The sequence below is a fragment of the Talpa europaea genome (genome assembly GCF_964194135.1).
Source record: "Talpa europaea genome assembly, chromosome: X".
NCBI lineage: Eukaryota > Metazoa > Chordata > Mammalia > Eulipotyphla > Talpidae > Talpa > Talpa europaea.
In genome coordinates, this window is record NC_140081.1 from 81,498,810 (window position 1) to 81,513,239 (window position 14,430).

Here is a 14,430-nt window from a genome sequence, read left to right on the forward strand (position 1 = left end):
CTGAAAATCCTGGAGCAAAGAAATGATTTCCAGCTTCAGTGTGATAATATTCTAGAGTGATTCCAATGATATCAAGAGGCTTAGAATTTTTGTAACATTATCAGCTGTTCAGCAAATTACCCATTTTGTGATTATATAGTACATAGTAAATTGAACTGAATGAAACTACTGATGTTTGAAAGTTTTTGACATACAAAAATGGCTATTTCATATGGTTTAACCCAATATATGCAAATAAGCAATCACAGAAAGGGAGCATAGATACCATATTCGTCATCATGAGCTTATAGAGTATTATACCTAAAATGAATTTAGGAACATGAACAGAATAAAAAGTTTAATGCCACTGTTCTTATAAACTCTGCCAGTAATAACGGCAAAGATTTTAACTTTATACCTCAAAAAGAACCTGGATCGTTATTTAAAGTCAATCAACTAAGGTCTGACAATAATGTAAAGTCCCTTTTTAAAAGAACTTAAAAAAAAAACTCTTGCAATTTCTCTTTGGAAATTGCCTTTATAGCAGTTGTATGTACCATGCAAGATAACTGGTCTTGTTTCATGGTCGTACTTCATACCTAATCAAATATTCTGCTTTAAATTATGCCCATTTAATCTACCTGCAGATAGGGAGAGCTGAACAGCATGCCTACAAATAAAAATTATGTAAATGTGTAACTTTTTTCTTAGCATAGTGACCAGCTGAAAAACACACAAGTAGATAAACAGTCACCCTGAATCTAATGCTATTTTCAGAGAAGCAGTGAATGTAACTTCTTGGATGTGTCAGTTTTTTTTTTTAAATTATCATTGACATTTTCCCCTAAAATCATGCAGACTCTATTAGTCATCCTGCACTCACCTCTGGTTTTGAAGTTCTTTAAATGTATGACCACAGATGTAGTGACATATCTTGCTATTACATGGATTTCACATGGTCCTAGTTCTTGATCAGCAAAAGCAATGACTTCAACCTCTTCAAGAGTTGCTATATTCTTTAACTTTGAGTACTTATTTTTCCACTTTTCTAGTAAAGCGAGACCTTTTCCACTTGCTATAAGGCTTTTATTTTCTTCTTTAGTTTTATAGATATTTCTTTTTCCCCATATGTGAAGTAAACTTTTCTGGTCTTTTTGTTCTTCGGCTGTTATAGGAGAAGACCATTCCTTTGGTACCAAAAATGGTGTCATTGTTTCTACATTTTCATTAGTGTGTGGGGTTTCAATGGTAAGGCCGTAATGCAACAGCGTGGTATTAACAATATTTTCTGCAGCTAAATGTATCTTGAGTGGTGAAATGGTTGTCTGTTTTTGGTTTGGCGTAACAACTGGTTTGGAGGACTTACAGTGAAGCATGCCTTGATTTTCACTTTTCACTTCACTGAGGGACATGGGGTCCTCTAGTACTGCTTGTGTTGAGCCACTGGAATGCTGAGATGTTTTCTGTAAGACAATGCCTTCTGGGTGAGAACTGTGTTTTTCCACAGCTTGATCAAAACAGCTGAAGCCTTGGGCTTCACTTCCAGAAAATGACGGCTTACATTCTAATTTGAGTCTTTCTGATTCAATTTCTGTGGTTTTACCTGTATCTTCTACAGAGTATCTGACATAGGCAGGTAGATTTGAGGAAGATGTGACCTTTATTTTATCTTCCTCTGCATTAAATAAGCTAGATATTTGTGGAGGCTCATCCCCACTGTCAGCTCCTTTTAACTCTAAAGTGGGCATTCCCAACCTTGTTGCAAATTCTGCTCGATTAATGGCATAGACATCTTCAGCTCCCAGAAGATTTTCCTTTGGATGTCTTGTGACTGTTGTTTTGCGGCAGTGGGTACACTGATCCATCAGTATGCTGATCTGACTTTCTATCAGGTTTTCTTCAAATACATTGGTTGAAGGTGGTTCCACTTGACATTTTGCTTTGTATAGCTTGCTCTTAATTATACCAAGCATGCCACTGACAGTATTAGCAGTATAAGTAAGCAATTCTGAATGGAATGAGTTAAGTTGTTGAAGGCTATTCTGTATGTTTTCTTGGGTTATCGTACTACTTGATTGAGATTCACCAGGAAATTTGGTCAGTGGTGGTAACTTTGGCAGTATCGCTGTCGATGGTTTCTGTTGGAGATCAAAAAAGCTTTTGATAGGTCTTTTCACAATTTCAGAAAAAGCATATGTAGAGATATGTTTAAACTGTAGGTCTGCAAATGACACTAAGATGTTCATAACCCCTTCTATGATCACTTTAGTGATTGGGTGGTTAGAGGCCCCCAACTTTGCATTACAAGTTGGTATATTGTCAAGGCTGGTTGTTCTTAAGGAACCATGTTTACTTCCAGTGGTAGTTTCTTCCTTGCTTTCTAGAGTTTCTTTACTCTCTTTTATGAACATTTGAGTCAAGAAGCACAACTCTAATTTTTCAAGTAGCTTTTCAACAATTTCCTGTGCAAATATATTAATTTGTGCCTGGGAATCCTCAGCTTTAGAAGCAGCTCTTTTAAAATTATGGTACCTGCTTTCACAAGCCTGAAGAGGAGGCAAATTTAAAAGTGAAACATAGGGTTCTAATTCTTTTGCTTTCATTGAAATTTCATTTAAACTAGTCTTAGCTATCATTAATAGCTTATATCTTTCATTTTCCATGCTACCTGATTCTGTTCGCCATTTATCAAACATCTGTTTAGAAACATCTTTAGTAAAGATTTTCTCTAGCTGTGAAGAAACATTCTCCAGAGAGACAAGGGTTTCTGGATTTGCAGTATAAAATGTACTAAAATTCTTCTGTGAAAGTTCAAGATTATCTGAGTATGAGCCTTTTATTGGGTCAGTCAAATTGTTCTTTGTAGTATACAATCCTTGCAAAACTGCATTAACTATTTCACTTGCGGTCACAATTTGAACTAAAGGTAAATAATTTACATTTACCATTGCTCTTGCTTGTCTCACCTTTTGAAATTCATTCACGATTGCTTCCAGAATATTGCTTACTATATCCTTAGCATACACTTTTAGTTCTAGAATGGGGAGTTTTGATCTAGGTAAGAAGTTTCTGGCATCCCCTGTAAATAACAGGTAGGGCAGCCCAATGGTGGTCTCGGAACAGCTGTCTCTCAGCGTTTTCTCGCCAAGATCTAACTTGGTATTGTCTTTGGCTCTAGTGCCACTAGGTTCTAGCTGGGGTTTTGTTTCAAATTTAGGTAAAGAGACAACTTTTGATTTTGTTTTAAAACTGTTTTTAAAACTTAACCTAGGGCTGACTTTAGGACTAATTTTAGAACTGCCTGACCTCAATGGTCTCATTTCATCAGACTGACCATCGGTGAATGAGCTCTCTTGTAGAATGAGCAAAGCAAAATTTGTGATCTTTTGGAGAACTATTTGGACCAATTCTTCACCCATTTGTAAGGGAGAAAACTGCAAGGTGTTTTCCAATGAAGTGACATTTTTAATGCCTGTGTAAGGATAAACTTGTAGTAACACACATTCAGGGGAAACACTTCTTTTTTCTGCCTCTTTCAGTCCTCTAAAACATGATGGATTCACTGGTAATTCACTACTGCCAGATGCTCTCAATTCTCCCTTGGTCTCATTTTTTTCTAACAAAGATGTAACTATTGAGATCATTTCTTTGAACACATTTTCAACTATATCATCTGCAACACTACTTATATGGGACTGCAAGGTCTTCTTGTGAGCCTCTTCAGCTGCTACTGTTTTAATTTTAGAATGAGATGTAAAGTGAGGGGGTTCGTGAAATGGAGGCCAGTGGGCTATGTCTTCCATTACCTTTCTATTCACCTTCTGTAAAATGCACTTAACTTCATTCAATAAAGCAATTGTGTTTTCTCCATTTCTAAATATTTCTCCCAAAACCTTTCTCAGGTTTTTTGCTTCTGATGTTATCAGGTTTTGATCTGGGCATTTTGAATAGAGAGACAGTTCAGTGTCTTCTGTTTTTCTTTGAGCCAGATATATTTCATTTTGTTCAGCTGTTTGTATAAAGAGAATTGAGTCCTGCTTTGAGTAGAAACTACTTGTCTTTAAAGATATTTTATCATGTAACCTCTTTAAGATGTTGTTTACAGTTTCACTTGCAATGATATTTCCTTGCAGTGAAGTATTGTTTGGATATGAATACATCTTTTGGATTTCTAGGTCTACATCACTTTTTATAAACATCAAAATGTTACTGGCAATTATGTCAGCATATTCCTTAAGACAAGCTTGTGGTATCTGAATTGCAGGTTCACATTCTCCCCCATAATTAGTGGCTATGTCACCTATGTCCTTTTGACTTGGAATGATTTTATTTGACATTTTCAGAATATTTACATTTGACGGTACTTTGTTCGATTTAAGAAATACACTGTCATCTTGCTTACAGTTTGTAAATTCTGAGCCAACAAATATTTTTTTTCTAGTCTGACTATCAAGAGAAAAGAGCAAATCTATTCTTTCTGTGGCAAAAGATTTTAATCTATTCAAAATAGTTTTAGTAATGAAGTGAGCATTTTCATCATATGGGTCAAGAGCAGATTTCTTGACATTTTGTTTCTTAAGTATGGTTGTCTGATCAAAATAAGTGGACTTCAATCGTTCATCTCTTTCCTTCCTTGCACATGGAAATCTCTTCCCTTCATTCACTGAGTCTGTAACAGCAGATTGCTGGCATTCTGCCTTAGGAATTGTATCAGAAACTGTCAGGGGCAATCTTGGAAAAATCAAATCCTTTGCATTTCTGCCAACTATGATAGCAGAACTGAGATTTTGAAGAACAATAGCCACCATATCATTAGAAATCATAGCAACACAGGACTTAGGAACTAAAAGCATTGGAAGGGCTTTATTTGCACATTCACTGTCCATTTCAGAATTTACTTCTAAAGGCCTCCCACTTACACTACATTTAAGAGTGGAAGCAGCATGTGGGAGATTGCTTTCATCTAGTATTTTCTCACATATGTCATTTAAGATACCCTCAATGGTATCCAATATTTGAAATTGAAGTTTTTTCCTATAGTCACTTTTATTAAACAACTTTTCAACAAGGTAGTCTGACTGACCTGAATCAGTCTCTCTATAAAATATGTTCTTTTCATAGTTGCCCTTAGTAGACACAATATCTAACATTGTGTTAACAATCTGACCTGGAATACTTTCAGAAATCACATTATGAGTGAAGAATGGACCTTTTACTCCTTTATCTAGCTTATGCTTGATTTCTTGTAAAATCTGTCTAGCCACTTCTGTTGCACATATATTTAATTTAGAGGCAGTCCCTTGACATATTGAGGTGGTCTTTCCGAACATATTATGGTCCATTGAGCAACAGGAAAATTGATCATCAGGATATGAATCTTTGGTTGATAACCATGATTGGCTTAAAGCAGCCTCATCACACTGTAAAGGCAAAGACATTTTAACAGTGAAATCCATATGAGGAAAAAAGAGAGCATTTACTTTGGAAGTAGCAAATGTTTCTAAATCTGTTAATACTGACTGTAGAATATCTTCAGCTACATTTCTTTTTCTCAATTCTCCAATATTGAAGATGGACTGATATGTACATGGATTTCTGTTTTCTGTGTCAGAATAAACAGAGGTCTTACCTCCACAGGCTTGTTGAGGAAAAGAGGTATCTGCTGGAAAAGTGATAGCATTATACTTATTTTCATTTGTCTTTCTATCTGTCATGGCAGTGGAATAAAGTTTTTGAAATATGGTTCTCATCACATTATCTGCAACAATGGTTACGTCTTCTTCAGACACTAAAGGATCCATTGTTTCAGCCAGGGAATGAACAGATGTTTGAGCAACTGGTTCATCTCGAGCATGAGGAATGTCACATAAATGGGACTTGGGGAGAGGAAGCACATTTAACTGGCAAATTAAATCACTCTGAAATATTTCATTCAAAATATTTCTTATAATAGGAACAATTGGGGATTTCTGCGGTTCTTTGAGATCTACTTCAATTTTTTTAAATGTTCTTTCTAGTTCCTGTTGTGTAAAATAATCTGATTTAGTTTCTTCCCCTTTGGATCTTTCCTTTCGAGTACTTTCTTTTTCTGTCTCTACAGGATCATCTAAATATGACTCTGGGTCAGCTCCTCCAGGAAGAAAATTTCCATAGGTTGGCTTATAACTATAATATTCAATGCTTCTCTCTTCAGGCTCAGTTTGATGAAAAGTATCTGGAGGCACTGCATTTAAAATTAAATTGACTAGATTTTTAAGCATTTGCTTTATTTGTTGTGGCTTGCTTATATATGTTCCCAAATCTGGCAAGCTCACATTCAATTCAGTCTGAATAGCCTTCAAAATTGTACTTGACACTGTCTTTGCATGCAGGTATACCATAGGCTGCAGTAGTTTTTCACAAATATTACTACTTCTACTTTTCCAGTGTATCTCGTTGCTCCTTTCATTTCCATTGATTCTAGCACCCAGGGTTTCCAAATCTCTAGTGGCAAACATTTCCAATTTAGCAAAAACCATTTCAAGGATATCTAAAGCTATGACTTTTAGTTTATTTGGATGCTTTTCTTGTGCGGCCCCTGTTTGGGGTGCAGTAGTTTCCCTCTTGCGGTCAGTTATGTCTTCACTACCCGCCTGGATCAAGCCAGATGCCATGCTGGAGATAATGTCAGTGCATCTGCTCACTTCCTTAATAAGCAAAGCAAATGATAGGCTGTCAGTGTCAATATACTCCAAAGGAACTTTAAATTCTGAACTTGTGAAACTATGGTCCATCTCAGTACAACATAATTTTGCAATGGTATCTTCTAGAATTGTATGAGCGATGAGCTGAATGTTAGACCTCAATGGAGTGATTGTTCTTAAATTCTCATTGATCCATTCTTGGTTTTGCTCATCAGATAGGGGAGAATGTGGGTGGTCTCCTATGAGCTTGTATAACAAGTCATACAAAATACTTCCAATTCTATCTAACACGTGTGATCTTGGACATTTGTGAACTTCCTCATCCATAGGAGGGCAATGAGAAGGCAAAAGATTTTGCTGACCTCTGTCAGCACTTCTGTAGATCTTAGACTGTAACTTATCTGAAGGGAAAAGAATGTTGCTTTTATCTGAATTTCCACTTAACATTTCACAAATACAAGCTGCTAATGAACTTTTCATAATGTCATTATTTAGCTTTGTAACAACAGAGTCTAATTTCTTTTCTGTGTCAGTCCCAAATCCTGTATCTACAAAGTTGCTGACAGGCTGACTTGTCTTCCCATTTAGGTTTTTCTTATTGTATTTCAGTTCTTTCTGAATAGCATCAAAAATGATATTTACCACTTTTGTTGTGCAAGCACTAATGTGAGAATGAAGTGGTGTCTTGTCAGGTGCAGGATTTGAATAGGTAGTATGACTTTCTGGTTTAAAGCAGTTTTGCAACTTTGGGCAAATAAACGAGCACAGTTTCTTAAAAACTGTATAAGTGATCTTATCATTAATGTGAACTGGAGGTTCAGATATTGATTCACTTTCTTCAGATTCTAACCAGTTAGGTTTTATAGGATCTATGTCAAGTGCAGATAAAAATTTCATTTTCTTATTACTATCAAACCATCTTTCTAATGGGTCTTCATTTGGTATATCAACATTTTCTAGAGAGGTTTCATGTGCTGATGAAGAATGCTCAATGTGACTAAATGTCGTGTGAAGTACTTTTAATATAGCATCTACAATTTCTTGAGCTACTATATGGATTTCTGACACAGAGAACATACGGTTCATCCATTCTTCATGTGACAGATCATGTGGTTTTACAAAGGTAATAAGAGAAACCTCTTTACCATTTTTATAATCAAAGTTACTAGAGGGTCCAGAAGGTAAGTCTTTGAGCATCTGTGCTAAAATATGGGTAATTATATTTTCTGAGGCTTTTTCTATTTGATACTTTTCTTCTTGACTAAAAAGCAAAGTATCTTTATTCAAATGTGGCTCATCCTTAAAAGATTCCTCATTAGTAAAAGCTGGAAAGTCAGTGTTTAATTGGCATTGGTGAAATGCTACTTTGCCTCCATAAGCAGTCTTTGTAGGCAAGTCCATATTTATTTTGTACTTAAAACCAGCATTTTCCCTTGTTAACCAGTGATCAGGAGACTGTTCTTGCAAGTTTGCTTTTTCTTGTTGGATAGATGAAATCAGTACATTTCCCACTATTCTGTTTATTTCTTCTTTTTCATCTTCAGAATAAAGTACCATACCAGGAACATTTACAGGTGGAAACAGACATGCATAGTTAGGACCATTAGTTGTTCTAGTACTGGCGAGTCTGTTCTTTTCTTTAGTGTTAGGAGGGCTCCTTAGTCTGGCATGCCTACTCTCCTGGGCATCTGTTTTTGCTGGTCTCTGATGTAACTGAGTCAAGATATCGTCAAGCAGCTGAAGGATGATCACGGTTTCTTCAGCCGCAATGAGCTTTTCATTATTAAGTCCAATTTGTATGTAACCTAGAATAAAGCTGATTACTTCCTCTATAGCAACCACTAGAGAGGGCTGAGAAAAAATATTTGACACTAAAGTTTTAAGTTCTTCTTTGCTAATCAAACTGGCTCTATCAGGTTCAGCACTGGATTGCTTTTTGCCGGCTCTTGGAAGGGATGTATATGTTGGATCTTCCCTGTGTTGGGGATAAGCAGTAGTGGTGATTTTAAGACGAGCAAGTTCATTTTGCGTAGAAGATACAAGAGCCACCAGTTGTTCTAAAATCATATGAATCATACTATCTGCAACTTCACTGATGTTATCAGAAGTATAAGGTGGTGAAACTTTTGAGGTTTGCTCCTTAGAAGCTACGAGATGTTTTTCACTGACAGCTGTGTTTGAGTTAAAGTTCACTGTCATACTTTCTTGGGAATATATCTCAATACATTTTTTCTCAATGGCAGACTGCAGCTGCGCCAGCACGTTTTCCACAATTTCAACCGATGCTGAAGCGACAGCTACATTGGAGGGCACGTCCTCTTTGTTAGTATTGCACTGGTCAGCTGAAATTTCCAATGTAGCCAAGGAAAGAGGGGGAATGGCCTGGGTTAATTCAGACATCACCTCATGAAAAATGTTTTTTAAAATCAACTCAGTTTCCTCTTTTAGATAGTATTTAAAGTCAGCACGAACATCTGGTAATCCCTGCATCTCATTTATGTTTTTTCCTCTTTTACTGGAAGACAGTGAGCCACGGTCAGTGGAGGCATCTTTAGATTTCTTTGAGTCTGTTTTGACCTGGAGGGAAGGGTGACTAACAGGTGTAGAAAGTTTAAGCTTGGGGGGCTCAAAGGTCTCATAATACTTGGCTTCCAAGACATTAAGTTGTCCTTTCTTACAATATTTTTTCTCCACACCTGTTCCTTCTTTATGGGCAGAAGCCTGTTTTAAAGGTGTGGTGGGCTGCTTTTCTGATTTACCAGCTGTGTTTGCACAGGGCTCTGCCTGAAAATTCTGACTTGTTTTATAAGGAAATGTCTCACTGTTCATAGTATCTGAGGAGGAGACAGAAGCATCAGGCATTGGGGGTGTAATGTTTTGTAACTTTTCTTCATACTTTGTGATGGCTGGGTACAATACATTGGTCACTGCGGCCACGACCCAGGTCATTGTGTCATGAATTATACTGTGCAGTTCTTCAGAAGTTACCTGGAAAGGAAGTGAGCAAGGATACAAGGGAAATCAAATATGAATTTACTCCATTTTGGGGGCAGGGACTAACTTTTAATTCCCTATGTCAAACAATGCACAGCCATGGTGTAAAGCAAGAACACAGAATCCAGCCATGGTGTAAAGCAAGAACACAGGAGAGGATCTATTTAAGTAATATTTTGGTTTTCAAGTTGGTTTATTTTCTATGGTTATGATCTATGCTCTGAATAAGAATCTCTTTGATTTGAAATCCTTTGGAAATTTTATTTTCAGTATTTATTTTTAAGGATAAATGGCTTTCTGGTTTGAAAAATAGCTAAGTGGGTGTCTGGGCTCATAGAAAACAAACGCTCTGGCAAGAAGATAGACTGTACTGATGATTCAAGCAGTACTTCTGTGTGTGTCTTTCACTGAGGCAACTTTGGTTTACATTGTTGTGTTTTAGAAGTATGGGATGATCTACCCCCGCCCCATGTTGTTACCTTACCACACCCATCACCGAAGCACCCACAGTCCTCCACCATAGTCCTTTGTGCTCCCCACTCATTGTTCTCCCCCCTCTTTCTCCTCCTCTAGCAGCCTTAGTTCTATAGTCAGCTTTCTAGAGTTAGTTCTTGGCTTGGCTTTATCTGCCCCTTTGGTTTCTTTAATCCCCTTCAGCTCCATCCAAGTTGCCACAGATGGCAAAAGTTTATCTTTTCAAGCAATATTTCTTAAAAATGTAAGCCAGATTATCTCTAATTAACCATTCTGTGAAACAAATCTGCAACCAAAGTATTTATGTTTCTTCACAGAGATAGCCTCCTTTGACTTAGGCACCTGTTTAGCTAGGAGGCAAGCATGAAAAACAAAGACTCCTGAAGTCAGTCTGTTTGCTCTGTGGCCACCCTGCTGTTGGCTTCTTCTGTTAATTGACTGCATTTAATATGTAAATGACTACAACTATTTGTTAAGGTTTAATTGATGGGTGACAATCAGCACTGATGATTTAGGGAAAACAAATACATTTTGGGTCCAACAAAAGATTATCAGTGCAAACTGCCTTGGATAGGGAGACAGGACAGCTCAGGCAGTAAAGGAACACAGTAATTTAGGTAGAGAAATAGGGCTGCACTAGAACTGGGACGAGTTCAGTAAGGTCAGCTGGCTGAGCAGTAAAGGGAAGTTGGGTCTCCTTTAATATGTTGAAGTAGAAACCCAGACTTGAGACTTGAATGACCATTTGCTCAGTGGTGAATTATGCTCATTGTCACAGATTAGGCTGGGCCAGGGGCAGATACAAAACTCCCCACATGCTTATGCATTTCTACTTATTGCAGATAAATTTGGGGACCAAAAAAATCCTCTTGCCTATAACAGTATTATTAATTTTTAAGTTTTTACCGTCAACACAGCCAGATGAGGAGTGTGTACCTCCCACAGAAACTCTACTTTTCAAGGCTAGAGATACAAGTCAGTGCAACAAAGTCCAGATGCTGGGCATTTGAGATACGTATTGTTGCATATTCTGGCATCTGAGCACCAGATTCCTTACAATGTACCTGGTTGCCTCCCAGTTATCTCCAAAGTTAATTCCCAGACTTCCCAAGTTTAGGCCAACATTCAAAGTTAACACCTTGTCATATGGAGCATACTCTCTCCTGGCCCATTAGAGAAGGTCTGAGGGCCACCTCAGGGAAAAGCCACTCCAATTCCCTCTGAATGTATTGATAAATGTGATAAAATACAATAAATGTGACAAAGTACACATACCATGAAATTTACCATTTGACCATTTTACAATGTACAGTTTGGCAGCACTAAGTTCACAATGTCATGCAAATATCATCACTATGGAGTACTTACCACCAGGTCCAGATAATGGATGAGTATGAAAACCAGCATGGGTGACAACATATGATTGCAGAACACTTACCTTACATAAACACGTCCTACATCAAACACTGCTGAGAATAGCATCCAAACATTGATAGATAAGTTACTTACCTTCTTGGTCTAAGTCTATTCCAATACATTGAGCTAAGAATTCAACACACAGTATTTTCTCATGAGACAATGCACAGCAGATATTTCTAACCTTGGTATATAAAATAGGAGCATTCTTAAAGTTTTTTTTTTCTTTTTTTGTGGGACCCTCGCTGGCGGCTGGGGAACGAACCTGTGCTGCAGAGGCTGCGGGCAGCCTCGCAGCCCAGCATTCAATTGCTGTGCCACCAGGGGAGGACCCATTCTTAAAGTTTTTAATCAAGCGAAACATGGTAAATAGAATCAGATTTTTAGCTTAAATTGAGAAATAGCCTTTTGGCACCATGTCTAGGTCTTTGTGTTTGCTGCATAGTCTATAAATTGAGCAGGAAAATATGTGAAAGAGCCTATGCTACTCTCCCCTTTAGTTCATGACTGTTCTCTCGAGCCTCAGAGTTTGGGTTCATCAAATTCACCCTCCTATCTTTGTGTGGTCCCAGTTGCAGCTTTCAGGGAACTAGGCCCCTTCTTTTGATGAAGGAGCAATTTTAGGAGTCTTATTCCCAGAAGTGAGAGCGATCCAGGCATCACAAGTCACCTGTCCATGGGGAGGATGCTCAGCCCTGAGCCAGATCTGTAGTGGTCCCCAAAGGCATTTCCCTTAATGGCTGCCCATTATGGAGCTTCGCCCCGCAATGACCAGACCTCTCAAGGCTCCCCAATTTACCCTCCTGAGAACGCCTGCGAAAGGACCAATAAACAGTAATTTGGACCCCCTTTTAAAAATACGTTCGGAACCTGCAAAACTCAAGATTAACTGGGAATGAAAGTCAAGGAAGAGAAAAAGGCAAAGAAGGAGACTGACTAATGTCAACAGATGATTGCAAGTTGGCTGGCTCAGATTTTTCTCTTATAACATTATAAAATACCTTTTGATATGTTGCTTATCAATTTCATCGTACTCACTTTTTCTTGACAGCAACTTTGATAGCACTTTGGGTTTCTGAAAGGTAAAGAGAGATGGATTTTATTACTTATGGCTAATAATTTATGTAATTCAACCCCCTGTCCCCAATTCCTAATCATTGAATCAGATTACCCCTTTGTGCGTGGGGGATGTTTTTTCTCCCTGGCAATTCACCAAGAATAACACATTCTATTTTTTTTAAAAAAAATTATTTATTTATTTGTGCAAGCACTGGGTACAGTCAGAAGCGCTGGAGGATGAGAGAATTCATCAGAGTCAGAGCGGGGAACAGAACAGGCAGACTGATGAAATACACTGCTGAGGGGAGCAGCGGGCACAGCAGGAGAGGTCTGCGCGCCATGTGGGACCCTCGCCGGTGGCTGGGGATTGAATCAGTGCTGCAGAGGCTGCGGGCAGCTTCGCAGCCCAGAGCTCAACTGCTGTGCCACCAGGGGAGGCCCAACAAGTTTTATTTTTTGTCTAATCCCTTCATTTCCCACTCACATATTGGTCCCAGGGTATAGGTCATGCTCTGTTACTCAGAGGAGTAGAATAAATGCAGCATAAACAGTACTCTGCTGCCATGTCTGTTTTGTAGAGAGCTGGGAAGAGTGTGGAGTTGGAGAGAGATGGGATTGGCCAGACCTTTCTGCCTGCTCTGCTTGATCAGATCTTTCTGGTAATTCATTTTCTACCCATCTCCTCAAAACTCTTAGTCTCCTTGCCTCACTCCACAATAGGAAAAGATCTATGAATGATCATCTATGAGTGATCATGATGGATTAATATAACTGGTTTCTGATATATGCAATAACAAACTGGATGTCTTTTCTAGGTATCACAATATTCTCTTCCATTCTAATCAGAATTATTGTTATCTACGACATGGAACCAAAAATATATCTTACTAAATGGTAGCAATAAAATCATGTAAATTATAGAATAACCAAAATAAGCTTAAAAAAATACCCCAAGGAAACATCAGGGGTGGGCGGAGCAACATGGCGGCGAGGAGACGCTGCGAGTAAGATCTCCCATTAAAAAAAGTTAATAGGGAGGAAAAGCGGCAGGTCCCAGTGAGAACTGGGACACGGAAGATAAACGGGTGACTCCAGCAAACTGCCCAAAGAAGAAAGTTGCCATAAAAGAGGACGAGAAGGGAGGGAAGCACAGAACCCTGCTCCCCTCCCCCACCCACAGAGGCGGCACTGTCCGACCGGCAGAGAGGAGGGAAACAACAAACCAAAACGGCCAACAAGAAAAACGGACACAGCAAGTGGGACTGTGAGTGGAAAGGAACTATTGCAGCCACCACACCCCGTGAACGGGAGCGGTGGAGAACCCTGCAGTACCCGCCGCGGAGGTGAGCTCCAGGCGCCATTAAAGAGAGCCCCGCCCCCCAGGAGGAGACCAGCACCAGCACACAGCCCCGGCCGCCCGGTAAGCTTCCGCGGAAAGCGGCGCTCGGATCGCAGCTGCCCAGGTCCCCGCGCCTGCGACCTAGGCTTGCGGGGAGACAGCGGAGGCCCTCCCTGAGTGGGCAGGAACAAGGCGCCCAGGCAGGGGAGCGGGATTCAAAAGGCGCCATTCCCGCGCCTGATCTGGGCTACAGCCCGCGTCCTGGAACTGAGGGCTTTGGAACTGAGACCCGGGGCACGAAATTAGGGGCGTGGGTTCCCCACGACGGTGGGGCACAAGGCAGACACAGCACCCCAAAGCCGTTGAGGTGTACCCTACCATCCCCGCTCTGCTCCCTGTCCCACGGGGTGGAAAATCAGCTCCTCAAGGGCTCTAGGAGAGATCTCTGGCACCACCTAGCGACTTGAAGCCAGCAGAGGCTCCTGA

General features: G+C 39.4%; 1 protein-coding gene across 1 annotated transcript in view; it reads right to left on the reverse strand.

Annotated features, from left to right (window-relative positions):
• LOC311187675 (fibrous sheath-interacting protein 2-like) overlaps positions 1-14,430 on the reverse strand; it is a gene marked incomplete at both ends in the record, with an annotated part of 67,839 nt that overhangs the window by 19,784 nt on the left and 33,625 nt on the right. The window contains one exon of the mRNA XM_084259003.1: positions 863-9,650. Within this exon, the coding sequence (XP_084115129.1) occupies positions 863-9,650 (8,788 nt within the window). The remainder of the gene's footprint in view (positions 1-862; positions 9,651-14,430) is intronic.